Source organism: Canis lupus, chromosome 10 (genome assembly GCF_003254725.2).
Source record: "Canis lupus dingo isolate Sandy chromosome 10, ASM325472v2, whole genome shotgun sequence".
Classification (NCBI taxonomy): Eukaryota; Metazoa; Chordata; class Mammalia; order Carnivora; family Canidae; genus Canis; species Canis lupus.
The window spans coordinates 20,333,222-20,351,686 of record NC_064252.1 but is presented as its reverse complement, the minus strand read 5'-3'; the positions used below and the strand labels follow the sequence as shown (position 1 = coordinate 20,351,686).

The 18,465-nt window shown below is 58.6% G+C and overlaps 1 protein-coding gene across 3 annotated transcripts in view; it reads left to right on the top strand.

The window, feature by feature from the left end:
* Positions 1-18,465, top strand: part of GRAMD4 (GRAM domain containing 4) — a 73,630-nt gene that overhangs the window by 33,011 nt on the left and 22,154 nt on the right. For all 3 annotated transcript variants that reach the window (XR_004803244.2, XM_035696279.2, XM_025456280.3), the window contains exons 2-3: positions 1,751-1,961; positions 5,984-6,104. Coding sequence is in view for 2 of the 3 variants with exons in the window: in XM_035696279.2 (XP_035552172.1) it covers positions 1,751-1,961; positions 5,984-6,104 (332 nt within the window). In the remaining variant the exon portion in view is untranslated. The remainder of the gene's footprint in view (positions 1-1,750; positions 1,962-5,983; positions 6,105-18,465) is intronic.

The window sequence follows — 18,465 nt, the reverse complement described above, 5'->3', positions numbered from 1 at the left end:
TAATATATATATTTTTAATTTTTATGTATTTATGATAGTTACAGAGAGAGAGAGAGGCAGAGACACAGGCAGAGGGAGAAGCAGGCTCCATGCAGGGAGCCCGATGCGGGACTCCATCCCTGGACTCCAGGATCGCGCCCTGGGCCAAAGGCAGGCGCGAAACCGCTGAGCCACCCAGGGATCCCCTGCCCTGTGGTTTTTGCCAGTAGGGCCGTACCAGGCCACCTTGTAGTGTTCCAAGCGAGCTCCGAGGAGCACCTGGCCCAGGAGACCATGGGGCCCCCTTCTCCACATACTGTGCGCCCCCGCTGTTTCTCAGACCAAAGCGAGTTCTGGCCCATTCCGCTCAGACTCTTGCGAGCCCCACTGTTGGCATTGCCACGAAGGGCGGGAGAAGTTGCTGGGGGAGCGGAGGGCCCTTGCAGGGTGGAGGCAGACACCCTGGGCCGTGATTTAAGCATCCTTTGAGGGTTGTTGTGCCCGTGTGGTCCCAAACAGGAAGTGGTTTCCCTGCCTTTGTGGTTCTCCGTGAGATTCCCCAACTGGGACAGCTGGGGCCAAATGGATGGATTCCATCTTGGGTAGGCCCTGCCCTGCCTGCCTTGCACGGAGATGCTGGTGTGTGTATGGGGGCCCGTGTGCGTCATCTAGAGCTCCCAGAACACGGTGGCCTCACTCGCATTATTCCTCGAGAGGCGGAAGCCGAGGCCCAGAAGAGTGGTGAGCAGCAGAGCAGGCTCTGAGCCCAGTTGTGTCTGGGGACCCCTACCTCCTGCAGGGGACTCAGGGCCTCGTGCAGAAGCTGGGGGGCTGGGGCTGGTGGGAGGCCCCCGACCTGGCAGCCCTGGTCCAGGACTTGTGTGACCGGGACTCGGGTTGGGGTTTGTGGCTTCTGCTGGGGGCTTCAGAGTGAGGTTGGCTGGACATGCAGACAAGCCCCTCATACTCTGCCCATGGGGGCTTTGGGGGGCCAGCTTGCCTCTCCCACAGAGACGTGGGGCACCCTGCTACAGCTCCGGGTGGGCATTCGAGTTTCAATGCACACGTGCCCTCCCCCCCAGTGTGACCCCCACACTGGATCTTTGCTGTGGTGGTTCCAGGCTGGAGGGGACGGAGGTGGGCAAGCCCTGGGCTCTGAACCAGCCCGTGTGTGGAAGACCTCAGCAAGCCAGGGAGGGCTGCCCAGGCAAGCAGGAAGGTGCTTTAGGGAGACAGAGCTGCTTGGATCGTGTCCCGGGGAGCAGGGACCAGGCCGAGTCAGGGGACGCAAAGCCAGGGCTTTGCTGAGACACTAACGCTGAGCATTCCAGCGGTTTCTGGGCAGCATGCATAGCTACAGCTTTGACCGTGTCCCTGATGGTTGGCTGGTGAGGAGGGCCTCTGAGGAGCGGTCAGCCCTCCTCTTTTCTTTGAAGCATTTCTACCCTAGCTTTTCCCAGGGTCTCTGGCCTCCCTGTGCACCAGCCTGGCTGTCTCTATGGCTGGGAAGGTCCTGCTGAGAGCCTCGGCTTCCTTCTGCCTTGTGGGGCCCACGGAGGGGGGGTGGGGCACTTTGATCAGGGGCAGGGGCAGGGGCGGGGGTGGGAACCTGGCCAGCTGAGTCAGAGTGGTGGAGGGGCCCAGGCTGGTGGCTTGTGGGTGCAAGGTGGGAGCCGTGGGCAGGGCGTGGGAACAGGACCGAGGGTGTGCTCAGGCTGGTGGGTGTGCTGTGTGGGTGAGTGATCGAGCCTCCTCCTCTCTTCTCTTGCAGGGACCCCGACCGTCATGTTAAGGTAAAGCAGAGGGGCTCAGTGCTGAACATGCTAAGGAGGCTGGACAAAATCAGGTTCAGAGGTCACAAGAGAGATGACTTCCTCGATCTAGCAGAGTCTCCAAATGCCTCGGACACCGAATGCGGGGATGAAGTGCCCCTGAAAATACCTCGGACCTCGCCCCGGGACAGCGAGGAGCTGAGGGACCCTGTGAGTACTCCATGCGGGCCTCCCCTGCCCGGCCTCGGCCCCGGGTCCCGCGGCGTGGGGCGAGGGGCCGTCCTTCATCCTCAGATGGCCGAGCCGAGCATGGAGTTGGCAGGCCTGTCCTGCCTGCCCCGGCTTCCCCTCTGTGCTGGTCTTGCTCCCCTCCGGACCTCACGGGCAGCTGCTCGTCCCCCCAATCAAGGATTGGGCAGCTTTGCCCAAACCGCGGGTCTGTCCAGCTGTGGGATTTCCTTCCTCACCCATTTCCTGGGTGGTTGACAGACTTCTTGTGTGGAAGTGACGCAGGGACCCCAGCCTGACATCCTTGCCCCCCGGCAGCTGGCTGAGCCCAGGCTGGGCCTGTGCCGTCCCATGAGGAGACAGAGCTGGCCACTGTGGGCTGGTCCACGGGGCGTCTTTAACGGGGCAGCAAGGATGCTCTGAACACCTCCACTGGGCCGCATGGCTGCGGCAGGAACCCAGCTTGAGGGGGCCCTGCCTTCTGGAAGCTGGTGCCTCGTCGTCTGGGAGTGGGGCAGGGGCGAGGCGGGCTCTCTGGCCTGGTGTGATTGGGGCACTCGCCCATCGTGGGCACAGCGCCTGAGTCTTCCCCTTTGCCAGTGAAGAAGCCCCGAGCCCTCCTGCCCTGTGAGCGTGGCCAAGGTGGGCGGCCCCTCGGTGTCTTCTCCGAGCATCCGAGCAGCTTTCCTTCCCAGGTGTGGTCTGTGCGTGCTCGCCTTCTCTGGCTCCTTGTATTATTAATGCCTTAGAACAGAATGGGGACTATGAGTGTGCTCCTGGCAGGAATGAATAATTTACAGGCACTGCCTCCTAGGAGCCGGGCTGCCCGATTGGGTGGGTCGGGCGCTGCAGAGCCGGGCGGGGAACCTGGCTGGCCATTGGCCACTGTCCCCTGGCACAGGTGGGCTGGTCCTCCAGCCTCGGGGTCCGTTGGGGGGTCCAGGGCCCCGCCACTGGGTCTCTCGGTGCCCGTTTGTTGCAGAGCACCACGGGCTTGTCTTGCAAGGAAAGTGGTGTCTTCCCCATCCTGGCCGCTGCCAGCCCAGGCACCGTGAGCCACGGCCCTCCCGTGGTGGTCTCTGGGCCCAGGGTGCCGTGGCATCTCAGCAGCAGGAATCCCTCCGTGAGGGTCTGAGCTCACCATGGGGCGTGACAGGGATCCTGCAGAGGACTCCTCTGCTCCGTCTGTCCACCCAGCCAGGACTCAGCAGTAGGTGCCTTGCTCTGGGTGCTGTGCCAGTAGAGACCTGGATGTGCCCTGGAGTGCAGTCCTCTGTGTGGAGATGATGGCCGGCAGAGCAGAGGGTCTGCAGGGCCCTGCCTGTGCCCCACTTTGAGGTCGGGTCTAAGGCTGCGGGGAGGTTGAGTGGTGGTGGACACGGGGCTGTGTGAGCAGGGCCCACCAGGCTCCTCCGCGGTGGGGGCGCTGGGATGTGCCGTCGATGCGTTAGCCTCTCCCTGCTTGTCCTCCCAGCTCACGTCCCGCACCTGCCACCGTCCCACTGCCAGCTCGAGGGGTGAAGAGAGTGGCTCTGATTTGTGGTTGTTGCTGTGAGGGAGACTGGTCATCTTTTTGCTCAGGCTTTGTTCTTTGCACTTTACTTATTTATTTTTTATTGTGGTAAAACATACCTGAAACTCACTGTTTGGACCACGGTTATGGGTACAGCGCAGCGGCATTCAGTGTGCTTACGGTGTTGTGCAGCCATCACCCCCATCTGTGGCCAGAACTTCATCACCCCAGATGGAAATCCCATCCCCATTAACACTGACACCCACCCCCACCCCCAGCTCCCAGCCCCCAGCCCCTGGCGCCTACCATCTACTCTCATCTCTGGATCAGCTCCTCCAGGGACCTCATAGGAGAGGACCCCATAGTACTTGTCCTTTCACACCTGGCTGGGCTCACGGTGTGTCCCGGGGGGAGGCGATAAGTGGAAGCAGTGGTTGAGGGGAAGGGCGTGGGCAGGGGAGGGTCCTGGGCCGGCAGACAGGCTTGAGGAGGCCCAAGAGGTGGGTGTGCAGGGGGGGAGGGTGCAGCACTTAGGGATGATGTCCAGCGTCAGGGTGTGGCCAGGGCGGGGGGCACTGGGGATGGGGACGGGATGGCAAGGCCAACCAGGTGGTCGGTGACAGCCCAGGCAGGAGAGGCGAGACAGGGGTGGGACCAGAGCCTGGAGTTGGGGGCAGATGGGAGACCCTGTGGCCCCTGGGAGATGGGGGGCAGACTGCTCCAGGAGCCGAGGCCCTGCCCCTGGGGCCGCGGGGTAGATTGAGAGGTGGGGAGCTGGAGGCCACCATTCTAAGGAAGCAGGAAGAAGTGGCCCAGCCCGCTTTCCTGGTTTCATGGCGGTGGCACTGCAGCCTTGGGGTTTGCTAGGCAGGACCCCAGTCCAGACCCCCAGGCCCCAGCTCAGCATCGCGCTCCAGGAGGTTCAGCGTGCCCCCCAGTGCTCCCTGCCAGCTGGTCAGGCCCCCGGAGCGGCTCCTCCCCACCCCGCGGTCCACCAGGCTCCAGCTCCGAGCTGCTGTTAGCAGAGTCCACCCAGGGCCCTGAGGGGCCCTGTGGCGATTCCTGGAGCCCTGGAGCAAGTCCCGGATGGACGTCGTTCCATCATGCTGTACCGCAGCCTTTGAGGACCTGGGTTTGTGCATTCAGACGTGGTCCTGCGACCTGGGGAGCATCCTGCTCGCTTTGGGGAGATGCAGGCAGACCTAGTGGAGTTGAGCATCCTGCCTCCGCGTCTGTGTAGAGCCGCCTTTCCTGGCCAGCTCTGCCCTCTGCTGTGTGGCCACCACCTTGGCCATCGTGGTGTGTGGTGGGCAGGGGAAGGCTCAGCCCAATGCAGGCGGGAGGTCCAGACGCACCATCCTCCCTGTGGCAGACCAGATGGACTTACCCTGCCTTCCACCCCACACCCCCGGTCCCTGTGCCCACGGCTGCCCGGCCCCCGGGGGCTGCAGGTAGACACGGGAACTCGCACCCTGGGAGCCAGAGGAGCTGAAAGTCCAGCAGGTCCAGGGGCAGGGCAGCCACAGGCCGGAGAGTCTTCCCAGAACTCACTGGCTTCCCGTTGTCAACTCCTCCTTCCTGAGATGTGGCCTCAGAGCAGGTGACACGTGTAGTGGAGGGGTCACCAGGTCTGTCCTGGACACTGCTGGGCTAATTCCCATTCTACCCTCACCCAGTCTGCAGGGGGTCATGGAAACCAACACTGGGAGCCAGATTCCCCTTCCCCGTCTCATGGGGATGTGCGTGGCTGCCCGTCTCAGCGTCGGGGTGACCGTGGGAGTGTCCAGCACGTGCGCCTGTGCTGGCCTGGCCGTGCTGGCCTGCACTGCACCCCTTCCCCTCCTGTCAACAGGATGCAAGCAGCCGCCTGTGCCAGGCCCCTGGGCGAGCCGCAGTGGGCACTGGTCACTGTAACCGGAGCCTGCCCAGCACCCCGTGGGACGTCAGACAGTGGTTTTAATTAGCCCTCCATGGAACAGGACAGGCCCATGTTTGGAGTTTGCTCACCTTGGGGAGCCACCATTCTTTCAGATTGACGCAGCCTGGTCTGCAGACGTACCCTACCTCCCCGCTGCCTGGAGGCCTGTTACTCCAGCCCCGGGGTGCGAGGGGTCAGGTCCTGTGTCTGGGCTCACCCTCCTCCCGGGAGGGTGGCACTTCGGCCAGCACAGGTTTGGATGGTTTCCTTCCCTCTGCAGCCTGAGAGTGGCGTGACTATCGAGAGGCTTAGCGTCACGCTTCTGGTTTTAATTTTTTAAAATGATTTCTAAAAGCTGACCTCACTGGGCTGCAAAGATATCCACATTGTGTGAGATGCCCATTCCGCCGGGAGGCAAAGCCGAGGTGAACTGACGTGGGCTTTACTGCACAACTACACCTTCCTCGTCCACCAGGGGCTCTGGGGGCCCAGATAAGGGGTCCCCTGGGCACTGCTCCGAGAAGCAGGATGCTTTGGGGCGGCTCCCTTGAGCCCTTGCTGTTTCTCTTGTAGGCTGGACCAGGGACCCTCATCATGGCTGCAGGAGTCCAGGACTTTAACCGGACAGAGTTTGATCGATTAAATGAGATCAAAGGTCACCTGGAAATCGCCTTATTGGAAAAACACTTCTTACGTGAGTACCCCTGGGGGAGGACGGGGAGGGATGCCATCCTGCAGAGGTGCTGCGGGCTGTTTGGGCTGCTGAAGCCCAGTGCCCGCTGTCCCCAGGCTCGCTCATGGTAGGGACAGGTGTGGCCCCCGCGGGGATGTCCCTAGCAGATGCTCCCTCTGCCGTCCCACTGAGACTAGCGCTCTGGTCTGCGCAGCTGCAGCTGCGAGGTCTTCCCTCGGGGGTAAGGGAGGATGTCCCAGGGAAGCAATAAATGGCCCCCCCGGGGGTGTGTGATGCCTTTAGTGAATCTGGTGTGTTGCATTTGCAGCAGTCCGCTCTGAACGTGGCGGGGCTCTCACACCGTGTCCTGTTTAGTTTCACATCCAGGAGGGAGGAAACACCTAAGGCTTCTGTGGCTGGGTGGCTGGGTGACCTGGTGGCCGTCCGCGTGGCTGTCTGGGCCGTTGGTGTAGTTTAAGCACCCGCTCCCTGCGGCTGGGGTCTGGCCTCTTGGGTGGTAATAGTAGAAACTGCTGTGGAAGCACCTGCCAGTTCCTCGCAGGGATGATATTGTGTGACGTCTCACCTTTGATCTCTCACCACCCTCTGCACCCCTGCTCCGCAGACAGGAGCGGCAGTGCCAGGACGAGGGACCCTGCGTAGGGCAAGCCCTCCGGCCAGGAAGAGGTGTAAAGCAGCAGATGGCCCTGGCGCCCATGCATGTGGCCCTGCTGCACAACGCGGAGCTTCCACGACTGCCCCCAGGGGGACAGCAGAGCTGCTGGGATGGTGCAGGGAGAAAGAAGCAGCCTCCTGGCCCTGCGCGGTCAGAGCCTGGCCCAGAGCTGCCAGGCCAGGAGGAAGGGCCTGCAGGCAGTCCAGTCCCCTCTCTTCTGTTCCCCTTCCCCTGCTCAGGACCAAGCATTCTGCGCTCCTGCTGGCCCACAGACACCGCTCCCTTGGTGCCCCTGCCTGAGCCACCACTCTTGTTGTCCACACCCTGAGGGTGTCTGTGCTCCAGGCGGGGGAACCCCAGCTCTGCAGCCACATGGGGCCCCTCACCTGCACATGGCAGTGGGTGTGTGAGCTGTGGTGGGGAGCCTTGGTGGCCTGCCTAGGGCACCAGTGGTTCTGAGGACAGTGCTGTGAAGTGACTCGGTGTCCCCACACGTCCAAGGTCATGGCCGAGCTGGCTCAGGCAGGCAGGGCCAGGCTGGGTCAGCCCGGGGCTACGGGTGGTGATGGGCTGGCCTAATTAGGTCCTGGTGACTTGGTGCCTGTGACCTTGGGTGTGCTGAGCTCCTGCAGGGAGGCTGCGTGCACGGGGGGCAGGCTGTTGCGTGGTTCCTGACCAGTACTGACTGGGGCCCCCAGCAGCAGAGCTGGACAGACCCTGCTGGGGGAGTCAGCTTGTGGGGCCTTATGAAAGTGCCTTTGTGGATCACCCTGCCAAGTGTGGGTGGTACATGAGGCCTGATGAGGCAGCCGAGGCAGGTGCCGTCCGTGCAAGGGGAAGGGCCTGCGGGAGCATCTTGACAGGGGAGCCCCAGCCCGGGAGGGTAGGCGGGGTTACCTGGCAGGGGCGGGGCAGGCGGGGTGCAGGTACTTGCTGGGTGGACAGGGTGGTCAGGCCCCACGGGGACGCCCTCCTGGGCCGTCCAGATCCGCGTTGAAGGGAAGCATCCACCCTGCCACGGCATGGCTGGCATCCGTAGTCCGTCCTCATGGCCTGTCCTCACTGCTTTGCCCAAGGAGCGTCTCGGGTCCTGGTGGCTCCTGCCGTTGAAGTGTATGGTGCGATTTTGACACCCCCCCTCCCATGGGGCGGCAGTTACGGGCATTCTGGAGCGTGGAATGTTTCGAGCAGATACGGAGGTACAGCATCTCACGTGCTCACGTTCAGAGTTGGCAAGAGGTGGCCGGTGGTGGGCAGGTTCCCTCCACCGCCATGTCCATCCCCACCCCCCTCGGCTTTGGAAGCCAGTCCCAGCCGGCCTCCTGTCCTTCATCTGTACTTTGAGTCGGCAGCTTGTCATATTTTAAAAATGAAAGCCACGAATTTGATGTCACAACTGAAAACAGGTTATCCTTTTGCATCATCAGACCTCCAGCCTAAGCTCACATTTCCCCAGTGGTCTCATTTTTTTTAACTATGTAAATCTTTATGGTCTATTTTTTTAAAAAGTATTTTATTTATTTTGGGGATCCCTGGATGGCTCAGTGTTCTGGCGCCTGCCTTTGGCCCAGGGTGCGGTCCTGGAGTCCCGGGATCGAGTCCCGCCTTGGGCTCCCGGTGCATGGAGCCTGCTTCTCCCTCTGCCTGTGTCTCTGCCCCTCTCTCTCTCTCTCTCTGTGTGTCTTTCATAAACAAATAAGTAAATCTTTAAAAAAAAGGAAAGATTTTATTTATTTTTTCATGAGAAACAGAGAGAGAGGGGCAGAGACACAGACAGAGGGAGAAGCAGGCTCCATGCGCAGGGAGCGCGACATGGGACTCGGTCCCGGGTCTCTAGGATCTTGCCCTGGGCCGAAGGCGGCGCTAAACCACCGAGCCACCCAGGCTGCCCTATGGTCTCATTTCTTTTTTTTTTTCTTTTTTTTTTTTTTAAATATTTTATTTATTTATTCATGATAGTCACACAGAGAGAGAGAGAGAGAGAGAGGGCAGAGACACGGGCAGAGGGAGAAGCAGGCTCCATGCAGGGAGCCCAACGTGGGATTTGATCCCGGGTTTCCAGGATCGTGCCCTGGGCCAAAGGCAGGCGCCAAACCGCTGCGCCACCCAGGGATCCCTATGGTCTCATTTCTTTAGCAATCCCGGGACAGCGCCCGAGGCCCCACGTTGAGTGGCTGGCACGCCTCTTCGGGCTCCTGTGGCTCCAGTTCTGGGCGTCCCCTACTCTTTGTGGAAGAAATCAGGCCGGCTGTGGTGGCACCTCCACCCTGGACCTTGCTCGGGGCGAGCCCCGTGGACTCCCCAGTTGAGCCAGTGTGGCTGCGTCCCCCGGGGCACCGTCTGGAGGACTCCTTGGTGGCAGCTTCCCTGAGGTGCTCTTTGTGCCCAGCCACATGGTTTCGATCTGTCATTCCCCTGGTGGTTAGAGAATGATCATTTTCCACCCTCCATTCTTTCTCCATTTGCTCACTGACCTATTTTTGAAAACCTAACTCCGAGGGATGGTTTCTGTCGCAGAGGCAGGATACACGCTTGAATTTTTTCTTGTATTATCCTGTTTCCAACATAATGAGCCGATTCCCTCCTTAGAGCATCCTCCACAGGTGACCAGTGAGGGTGTTGGGCCTTGTGGTGTCATCCTGAGATCATGGCCTTAGACATAGTTGACAGTTCCGAGTCGCTGTGGCTGCTGTCCCGTTGGTGCTCAGATGGACCCACCTCGGGGCAGTGGGGGCCTCGTGGGAGCCTCGTCCCATGTGCTTCTGCGTCCTTTCAACATAAACCAACCCTCCATGAGCAATCCCTTGCTCGCTGGTGTGACAAGATGCTCCAGGCTCCTTTTTTTCTTTTTCTTTTAAAGATTTATTTATTTTAGAGAGAGTGGGGTGAGGGCGGGGCAGGGGGAGGGAGGATCCCAAGCAGACCCCCGCCCCACCTAGCAGGGAGCTCCATGTGGGTCTTGATCCCAGGACCCTGAGATCACGACCTGAGCTGTAATCAAGAGTCAGACGCTCAACCAACTGAGCTCCCCAGGTGCACCCCACACTCAGGCTCCTCTTAAACATTTCCTGTCCCCTGGCCTGGAATTAGACATTTCACCTTGTTCCTTTAGGTCAAAAGTGGTGTTCAGAAGCTAAGGATGCTGGGGTACTCACTACTGTCAGTGTTTCTAGACCTTTCCAGGGGGCATCCTGCGTTCATTCAGGTAACTTGAATTCACATGAAGATTGGGGGATTTTGGCTTTTTTTCTTTAAAAAAAAAAAAAAATGATGGTAAAGTAGGATCTAAAATTTGCCATCCTAACCGGTTCAACATGTGCCCTTCGGTGGCATTGACCCCATCACAGTGCTGTGCGGCCATCACCCCCGTGTGGCCATCTCGTGAAGCCGCAGGTCGCCAGGCCCCACCCCCTGCCCCTGGTGGCCCCTGGCCCCTCCGTGGAGAATCTTACTCCTCCGGGGCCCTTGTAGGCGGAACCTCACGGTATTTGTGTTTTTGTAGCGCCTCTTTGTGTCGCCATCATTAACTCAATACGGAGTTGTGTTGATTTGCTTCTTGTCCCTTTAGATCTTGAGAGATTAATCTTGTTTTCTGTTGACTTTTTAGTTGGACTCGATTTCAGATTCACGGGAAAGTTGCAAAAAGAATACAAGGAGTTCGTGTGGATTTTTCAGCCAGAGTGTCTCCAAGAGTAGCATTTTACCATGTTTGTCTGCCCGTCTGTCTCATGTCCATCTGTCCATCCTTCCTTCCATCCGCCTGCATGTTTTATCCTCTGGACCTATTTGGTGGTCGTATGCGGCGGGTGCGATGTTCCTCGGGCTCTGACTGTGTTGTGTGTATTTCCTGGAAGCGAGCGGGTTCTCTTACTTAACAGTCCAGTTATCAATATCAGGAAATTAATGTGGGTGCCAGACGGTTATCTAACCCGAGACTTTATTCTAGCTTCGCCATGTGTTGCAGTGACGTCCTGTAACGTCTAGCAGCAGAAGGTCTCTGCTCACGCGTTACACGCAGCTGTCCTGGGTCTTCCTTCTCCGTGACCCCGAGGGGTCACTCGGCCTGGCTTCGTGTTTCCCGGTGTTGAAGAGTGCAGGTCCCTCAGAGTGGGTTTGTCTGATGGCCCCCTGCGGTGAGGTCCAGGCCAGATGTGTCACAGGTGCAAAGCTGTAGCATCAGTGCGTCTGTCAGGAGATGGACAATGTCATTTTGTCCTGCTAACATGTATTGCGAAGTCTTCTTTTTATTTCTTTAAAGATCTTTATTAATTTGAGTGAGAGAAAGAGAGCACAAGCAGGGGCAGAGGGAGAAGCAGACTCTCTGCCGAGCAGGGAGTCCCACATGGGGCTCAATCCTAGGACCCTGAGATCATGACCCAAGCCGAAGGCAGACGCTTAAGTGATGGAGCCACCCAGTTGCCACTAAATGGTTCTTTTCAAAACTAAACTTATTTTTATAGTTGTTTAAAATCATTCATATGGTTGAAAGTCAAGGTACTGTCAGAGAAATGGAGTTTGTCTTCCTTTGTACTTTGTTACTTCATTTCTCTATAGACCACCAGGTGTGTTTTGATTTTGCAGTTTATCCCTCCAGTGACTGTTTTGTAGAAGCAAATGTGTATATGTTTTCTTCGCTTCCCTTAGATAACCCTTGTCCCGGTCTCACTTTCTCCACACTTACATTACCTCCTGGCCGTCCCTCCAGAATGGAACTGAGACGTCTTCCTATTCGGTGTTATACCTACTGTGTGGATAGGGCGCTGTTTTTTTTTTTTTTTTTTTAAGATTTTATTTATTCATGAGAGACCCAGAGAGAGAGAGAGAGGTTACATAGTTACAGGTGGTTCTCCCCAGACAGCACCCTGGGTGCATGGGGCCTGTTCTCCGACCCTGAGCATCTGGCACGAGGTCCTGGGTCTGGTGGGAGCCCAGCGGATGGAGGAGTAAACTGCAGAAAATCCTGGTCGGGCTGGAATTGGCCCAGGAGCACCTGTCTTTCTGCACTGCTTCTTCCATCACAGTACCTGGGATGCACGATGCTCTGGAGACCCCAAGATGTTCCGGTTGCTGGTAACCTGGCCTCCATGTGCTGGCGTGGCCACCCTGCCTGCCCCCCTCCGTCTGCAGGAGGGATGCGTTGGGGAGCTTTGGTGTGGGCTGGGGACCGAGCCCCTGGGGGGCAGCCAGCTGTGGACGTTCACGCGGAACGCCCAAGTGGCCAGTGTAAGATCCCATTTAACTATCTGTGGTACTTTCTCTCCGAAAGCGGCCGATGATCCTTCGTGGGGAGGAGGAAATAACCCAAGTGTGCGGCAGCTCTGTTGGTCATGAAATACTGAACGGTAGGAGTGTCCCTGTGAGGAATGGCATAGGGCAGAGAACGGGAGACGGAAGTGCGTTCTGGCTCGTGACTGGAGGCAGGAGCCCGAAACCGTTAAAGCAGCACGTAAACGAATTAAAAGCATCATACATTTTCTTTTGGCCCGACACGCGCTTCAGTGGCTGCTGCTCTCTGAGCTCCCGGGCGCCGTGTGCTGTGGGTTCTGTGCAGCCGCCCAGCTGCTGCTGGGTGCAGGCCCTGGGAGAGGAGGTTAGGAGGTTCCCCAGCAGCAGGAACGGCATGCGCAGGCTCTCCCAGAATGTGACTTGGTGTGGAATTTGGATCTTGGAGGAAATGCTCGTGGGGCCTTGGGCCGGGGGCTTCCTGGTACCCAGGCTGAACCTGAGGCTCCCCTACCTGTGTGCGGGTTCTGTGGGGCTGAGCTGTTTCTCCTTCCTGGGTTGACGGGAAGGCCTGTGGAAGCCTCCCTGGCCATGCTGGAGGATGCTCTCCCAGGGGCCACACCCTGGGGTCTTGTGCCCTTGGGGTAGGGACCATCCTCACTGGGCCACGGAGACCTACCCAGTGCCAGATGCGTCTGGGTTCCCTGAGGACGCAAATGGGCACATGGTAGCTCTTGCAGGGCCTTCCCCGGGGAGAGGGTCCCCTACGCTCCTGCAGGCTCCCCTTCCTGCTCCACTACATGGTGGGTCAGCGTGGCTCTCTGTGACCATGCGAGAGGCTTTCTTAGAGAAGCTGCTCAGGGAGGCGAGCTGGTCCACTGCTGTGGCCCGAAGCAGCTCTCTGAGTGTCTAGACACAACAGAAGGACCTTGGAGGGAAGGGAAGTTTTCTGAGCAGCCAGTGTGGGTGCCTCGAGTGAGAGTTTTCTCACCCACAAAGTCATCTACAAACAGAAGGGCCTGGGGAGCTGCCCGCTGCCTGCTGCTTGGGGGCCGGGGTGGTGTCCAAACGAGATGAGGCGGAGGTGAGACCTGCTGGCGGCAGGGTTAGGTGTGGGGCTGGTCAGATAGTGGATCGGGGCCTGCAGATGCCCGTCTGGGGTCTGGCTTTTTGTTTGTTTGACTTACCTCCTGCTGTTGATTTGGTGATGTTAAGCTGATTAACAGAGGTGAGACTGGGTGTGCTTATCAGGTAGGATTCATCTAGGAAGAAATGGAATTGGCCCCTAAGAAAAAAATGACTTGTCTGACCCACCGGGCAGGCCAGGATTCCATATTTCCAGGTCCCCTCCATTGCCCAGTGAGACTCTGCCCCTTAATTATTCATTATGGATGTTGGGCCCGGCCCCTCGTGGAGCTCACCACCCCGGACCGTGTTGTCCTGGGGCCCAGCCAAGCATCCCGCCTGCCCGGCTCATGCTTCAGAGGAGAGACCCCGGGTCCTGCCAGGGCTGGGCCTGCTCCCTGGGACCCAGGGCTGTGGGAGTCTTGGGCTGAGGGGTGAAGTTGGGGAGGAAGCTCTAACTCGCCTACTGTTGTGTTATTTTGATGGCTCCGTGTCTGGCAGTGTCATCTGACAGGCCCTTTGGAAGATGACAGGCTTGAGGTCCATGGGGAGTGGTGGAAGATGAGATCCCCACTTACAGGTGGCACAGCTGAGCCTCCCGGGTGTACAGTGCGGAGAGAACCTGCCGGGGTGGCATGGCTTCCCCATCCTCTGCCACCTACTGGGGTAGTCCCCTCCTGCTGGGACTCTCCTCAGTGTGGATGAGGCCAAATTGGCAGAGATGGGCTGTCCTTGACGTGGGGTTGCCCCAACTTTCCAGCCCTTGGGGGGACTCTTACTTACGCACATTTCATCTCTTGTACTGAGCTAGGTTCTTGTGTGATGGGGTGAAGATAGCTGCTGCCTTATCTATGGATTCCCACAGCTTAGGCCTGTGGTCAGGTAGCTGTGAGTGCTCAGTGCATATCTGAGCGGATGTTATCTGTGGGTGGATGAGTCAGTGGTAGGCGGGTGGGTGGGTGAGTGGATGGATGGGTCTATGAGTGGTTGAGTAGGTAGGTGGGTGGATGGATAGATCAATGGTAGGTGGGTGGGTGGATGGATGGATGGATGGATAGATGAGTCAGTGAGTGGGTGGGTGGCTGGATAGGTCAGTGGGTGAGTGGATGGGTGGGTGGATGGATAGATGGGCCTATGAGTGGGTGAGTAGGTAGGTGGTTAGATGGATAGATCAGTGGGTGGGTGGATGGATGGTTGGATGATTAGATGGATGTTTGGATGGATAGATGGATGGGTGGGTAGATGAGTCAGTGAGTGGGTGGGTGGATGGATAGGTGGGTGGGTGGTTGGATGGATGGATCAGTGGGTGAATGGGTCAATGAGTGGGTGAGTGGATGGGTGGGCCGATGGATGGATAGATGGGTAAGTGAGCAGGTAGATGGGTAGATGGATGGATAAGTGGGTCCATGGATAGGTGAGTAGATGGATGGATGCACAAATGGACTGTTCCTTCTACTATACCTTTTTTTTTCTAAGATTTTTATTTATTTATTCATGAGAGACACAGAGAGAGAGAATGAGAGGGAGAGAAAGAAGCAGGCTCCATGCAGGGAGCCCGACATGGGACTCGATCCTGGGTCTCCAGGATCAGGCCCCTGGGCCAAACGTGGCGCCAAGCCGCTGAGCCACCCGGGCTGCCCTACTACACATGCTTTTGTACATCCTTCAAGATCCCACTGGGTACCTACCAGAACTCTGGTCTTCTAGATGCATCTTTCCTTGGCTCCCATCCTGTCTGGTGTTTGGTCTTTAAGTACGTGTTTTGTATGTGCCTCATTTGCTTCCTGGTACATCTCACCTTGCTGGGGAGTGGAGTCCCTGGCTGCCCCCACCCCAGTGCTGTGTGGGGAGCAGGTGCTTAGCACATAGCCCATTGCTCAGGGGACGGACTGGGACCCGGAGGGCTCAGCTGCTGGCACTTAAGTGCTGTGTTGGAAAGAGAGAGGGACCATGGATGGGAGGACTGGGTGCTCACACATTCTTTGTTTCAGAACTGGGCCTAGGGTCCCAGAGCCCAGACCGCAGGTAGCCCAATGAAGCACATCATTTCCAACTAAAGGGCTGTCGGTTCCGGAGAGACAGCTCTTCTGGGTCAAAACACTGGCTCGGATCCTATTTCTTATTCTTTTACATGGAGAAAATTTTAACACACTAGTTGTTCACCCAGACCCCCGGTTGGTTTCCTAAGACACACCTAAAACGCCGTGATAGGCCGGTGTCCCAGCAGCCCTTCCCGATGGGGTAAGATGTTTGAGGCGGTGCTGCTTGCAGATTACCGGAGGGCATGGCTGTTGATGGCTTGTAGTGGTGAGAAGCCCAGCAGTGAGCGAAGCCAACGTCAGTCAGGAGGTTTGACCATAAAGGCAAGGCATTGCTCAGCATGAACGGTTTTTCTCCAAAGAGAGGCTGAGGGAAGAGGAGGGAGTTGTAGTGGGTGATTCTTCGCTGGTCATCGAAAGTCAAGGTGTGTGTCCTTGGCTTAGAACCTGACTTGTCACAGTGGGGAGCACACTGTTCTAGCTTCTGAAAGGTCCCCAGTGATGGGCAGAGGGGTGAATTGGGCTGGCAGGCTGCAGGCTGGGCAGTGCAGGTGGCAGCTGAGGAGGGAGGTGAGGGGGCGGAGCCTGGGGCCTCAGGTGTGCGGGCTGCCTACCTGGCCAGGTGGCAGGAACAGCTTAGCTTTTCCAGTGGTCTCTGTGTTTGCAGGCCCGGCCGGTGGGAAGGAGTTTTATTTAAGGATTGTCACTTGATTTTTATTTTTGGCTGTGGCTGGGCCTGTTGAATTATGTGCCAAGAGGACTCCTGCTTGAGAGCTCTACTTTTACAGATTTAAAAATAGCCTGGAAGCTGGTTCCTTCCTCCTGGTGACTTCCCTGGAGGCTGGGGTGCTGGGTTGGGCTGGGGCCCATGCTGTCTGGCTGCACGGTGGGCACGAGCCAGGGTGTCCTGTGTTTCTCCCTCCGAGACAGGGTGGTGGTGGGCTGTGGGGAGGAGGCGCCCGGAGTCACAGGTCCGCGGGCTGGCCCTGCCCCTGGCCTGCTCTCAGACTGGGGCTGAGACCACGTGGGCGAGGACTGCACAAAACGCTTTGCCACAGCGTGCTGCTGTCTCCCTCCTTGCGGGGCCCCGTGTCTGTAGCCCGTTTGCCTCGTCCCTTTGAAAGCAGCGGCCAGCCGCCTCTGTGTGGACGCGGGCTGCAAGCATGACCAGACCATCTTTTCCTTGTCAGGGTTCTGGAAAGTTCATCCGTGAGTGGGAGCTGGCTTGTTGGGAACCTGGGCATTTTGGACAAGGAAACCAAGCCTTATTAGAAACTCAACATGAGGGCACCTGGGGTCTCAGTCAGTTAAGTGGTTGAGCATCCGACTCTTGATTACAGCCCTGGTCATGATCTCAGGGTCCTGGGATGGAGCCCCGAGTCCGGCTCCATACCCAGTGGCATGGGGACTGCTTGCCCCACTTTCTCCCCCTCTGCCCCTTCTTCCCAACACACGCCTGTGTTCCCTTTCTTTCTCTCTCTAAAATGAATAAACAGGCAGCCCAGGTGGCTCAGCAGTTTAGCACCTGCCTTCAGCCGGGGTGTGATCCTGGAGACCCAGGATTGAGTCCCGCATCGGGCTCCCTGCATGGAGCCTGCTTCTCCCTCTGCCTGTGTCGCTGCCTCTCTCTCTGTCTCTCATTAATAAGTTAAAAACCTTTTAAAAAATAAGTTATATAAAATAAAATGAATAAGCAGGGGCGCCCAGGGAGCTCAGTTGGTGAAGTGTCTGCTGTTGGCTCAGGTCATGATCTCAGGGTCCCCAGATCGAGTCCTGCATCCGGCTCCCTGCTCAGCAGAGAGTCTGCATCTCCTTCTGCCCCTCCCTCATCATGCTCTCTGTCTCTTTTTCTCATTCGAATAATTAAACTCTTTAAAAAACACATGAAATTAATAGATAAAATCTTAAAAAAAGAAAAGAAAAGAAAAGTTCATACAGACCGTGGACACCCTGTGGGCCCAAGGCTCCCTCTGGGCTCACGGCACCCCTGCCCCCTCCCTGCCGCCCAGCCTGCAGCCCAGCTAGCTGCTCTGGTGGGACGTGGGTGGCGACAGGCGGCGTGCCTGGGGAGCCGCCCTGGTTTCCCTCTGGGGCACCCACCTGGCGGCCTCGCTTTGCTCACATGGAAGTGACCTCGTGGCTCACGTGGGGAACCTCAGGGAGGGAACAGATGAACCACGGTGCTGACTGCTCTCTTGCTACACCCTCGGGTCCTAGAAGGTTCAGGGGCTCAGGCTCTCCCCGGGCGGCCGTTCTGCCCTCCCTGCCTCCCACAGGCCCTGTCTGCCCCCGGCCGCCCATGCCAGGTCAGCACATGCTCAGGGGCCCAGGAGGTCCTGCTGTGAGACCGGGGGCCCCACACGCTGGCTGCGAGTGTCCAGGCCCAGGGCCCAGGCTCCGCAGGGCGATGGCTGACGACCGCCCGGCTCTGGGGTCAGAGCATCGGAGCAGGAGTGGCTGAGGGGAGCCTCCTAGGTCAAAGGCGGCTGCCTCAGGCCGTGCAGCTCCCTGTCCCACCCCCATCCTGTCCCCATCTATGTCCCATCCCTGTCCTGCCCCATCCCTGTCTCTGTCCTGTCCCCATCCCATCTCTGTCCCATTCCTATCCCATCCCTGTCCCATCTCTGTCCCTGTCCTGTCCCTGTCCCCATCTCCATCCCTGTCTCTGTCTCCATCCTCATCCCTGTCCCCATCTCCATCCCTTTCCCTGTCTCCATCCCTGTCCCTGTCCTTGTCCTGTCCCTGTCCCATCCCCGTCCCCGTCCCCGTGGGACGTTGGGCAGGAAGTGCCACCTTTTGAATGACTAGCTCAGCAGTTTCCGTTCAGCAGGAAATCGGCCCTCCTGGTTCTGTCTCAGGGGGGTGGAGGGTGGAGAGGAGGATCGATGGCCTTTGTGTTGCCTAGGCCAGTGCTGTGCCACCGTGAGTGACCTCCGTATGTCACCGGGAGGGGAGTGGGCGGCACACCCGCTGCTGGTGGGATCACGGCTCCAGGCTCCGTTCCAGGCGCGGGGGTGGGGGGGGGGGCGGGGGGGGGCGGGGGGGGGGTGGGGGGGGAGAGGCGCGGGAGCCCGAGCTTACGGGAGGGAAATAGCCCCAACGTGCTGGGTGGTTCCATTCATCGAGCTGTGGTTGTGCCACCAGCAAAAGAGGCCCCGGAAGAGGTGCGCATCCCCTCGCCTCCTCGCCAGGAAGTGGCCCAGCACGTCTGCGGGGCTGCGAGAGGCCGCCCTGGCCAGTGGGGGCACTTCATGGCCCAGGTCTGGGGATGAGGGGGTGAGGGAGTGAGGGGGTAAGGAGGTGAGAGGGCGAGGGGGTG